This window comes from Athene cunicularia, assembly GCF_003259725.1.
Source record: "Athene cunicularia isolate RWA chromosome 4 unlocalized genomic scaffold, athCun1 chr4_part1, whole genome shotgun sequence".
NCBI lineage: Eukaryota > Metazoa > Chordata > Aves > Strigiformes > Strigidae > Athene > Athene cunicularia.
This window is the reverse complement of record NW_020799098.1, coordinates 35,519,906-35,520,902: the sequence shown is the minus strand read 5'-3', so window position 1 is coordinate 35,520,902 and position 997 is coordinate 35,519,906. Positions and strand designations below refer to the sequence as shown.

At 38.9% G+C, this 997-nt stretch overlaps 1 protein-coding gene across 1 annotated transcript in view; it reads left to right on the top strand.

Moving 5' to 3' along the window:
- Positions 1-773: 773 nt before the first annotated feature.
- LOC113479239 (teneurin-3-like) overlaps positions 774-997 on the top strand; it is a 1,642-nt gene continuing 1,418 nt past the window's right edge. Inside the window, exon 1 of the mRNA XM_026846993.1 lies at positions 774-777. Coding sequence (XP_026702794.1) covers positions 774-777 — 4 coding nt within the window. The remainder of the gene's footprint in view (positions 778-997) is intronic.

Sequence of the window (997 nt, the reverse complement as noted above, 5' to 3'; positions counted from 1 at the left end):
GGGGGGGGATGGTGGTGTTCGGTTTTTGTTTGTTTGTTTTTAAAAAAAAAAAAAGCCAGTAAGAGAGCTTTGAATGTTCACACTTGGGAGGTGAGAGATTTGCATTTGACAAGGGGAAAAAAAAGCCGGTTACCACTGCCACTCTCTTCAGAGGCACTTTTAAAGTGACTGCTGAAAGACTGTAAAAGAAAAAACACTGCATAAAGTAACAGTTTAAAATTATTGTCTACGAGAGAATAGGCATTCACAGAGAATCTGAGGTGACAAAATGTTTGAATTCTGTTTTCAGAAAAAAAAAGAAAAACAAATAATCTAAAAGTGTTAATATGTTGTTTTACTGCTAGCTCCAGAATGGCAAGCTACAGCTATACATATGGCCAGCTTGAGAACCTTTAAGAAAAAGAGGAAGAGACTAGTGTGCAACTCGTTGGGGATGAGAAACACAAAGCAAATACACTTATTAGAAACAGCTTCTAAGCTGCTTATTAGAAGCTGCTTATTTGACACTTATTAGAAGCTGCCAGGGTTAAAAATAAGCCAAAGCAGAAACCATCACACAGCATTAACTGAACAGCACAGGCGTAGTGAAATCATACCCCTAACTGCAAAGCCACATCCCAACCGACCAGACTGATCAGCTTCTCATCTACAGCCAATTAGTGCTAAGGGCTAAATATGCAATGCTTATAAAATTAAATTGATCTTTGACTGCACACACAAGTTGCTGGGGCTCAGTGATCCAAAAAAAAGCCAAAATGAAAACCAGCTAATTGATGGGTAGGTGCCAATTTTCCCTCCCTCAGAAAAAAAGGAACACATGGTCTATAGCTGTTGTGCTGATGGACAGAGCTGAAGACTTTAATTTTTTTCCTCTGAAGTTTTCAGCTTTGTGGTGAAGTCACCATATGAGGCAAATTTAAATGTATGAGTGCCCAAGCTAGACCTCTAAAAAAAGTCAAAACACTAATAATAGTTAAAACCCCCACTCCTCCCCCCC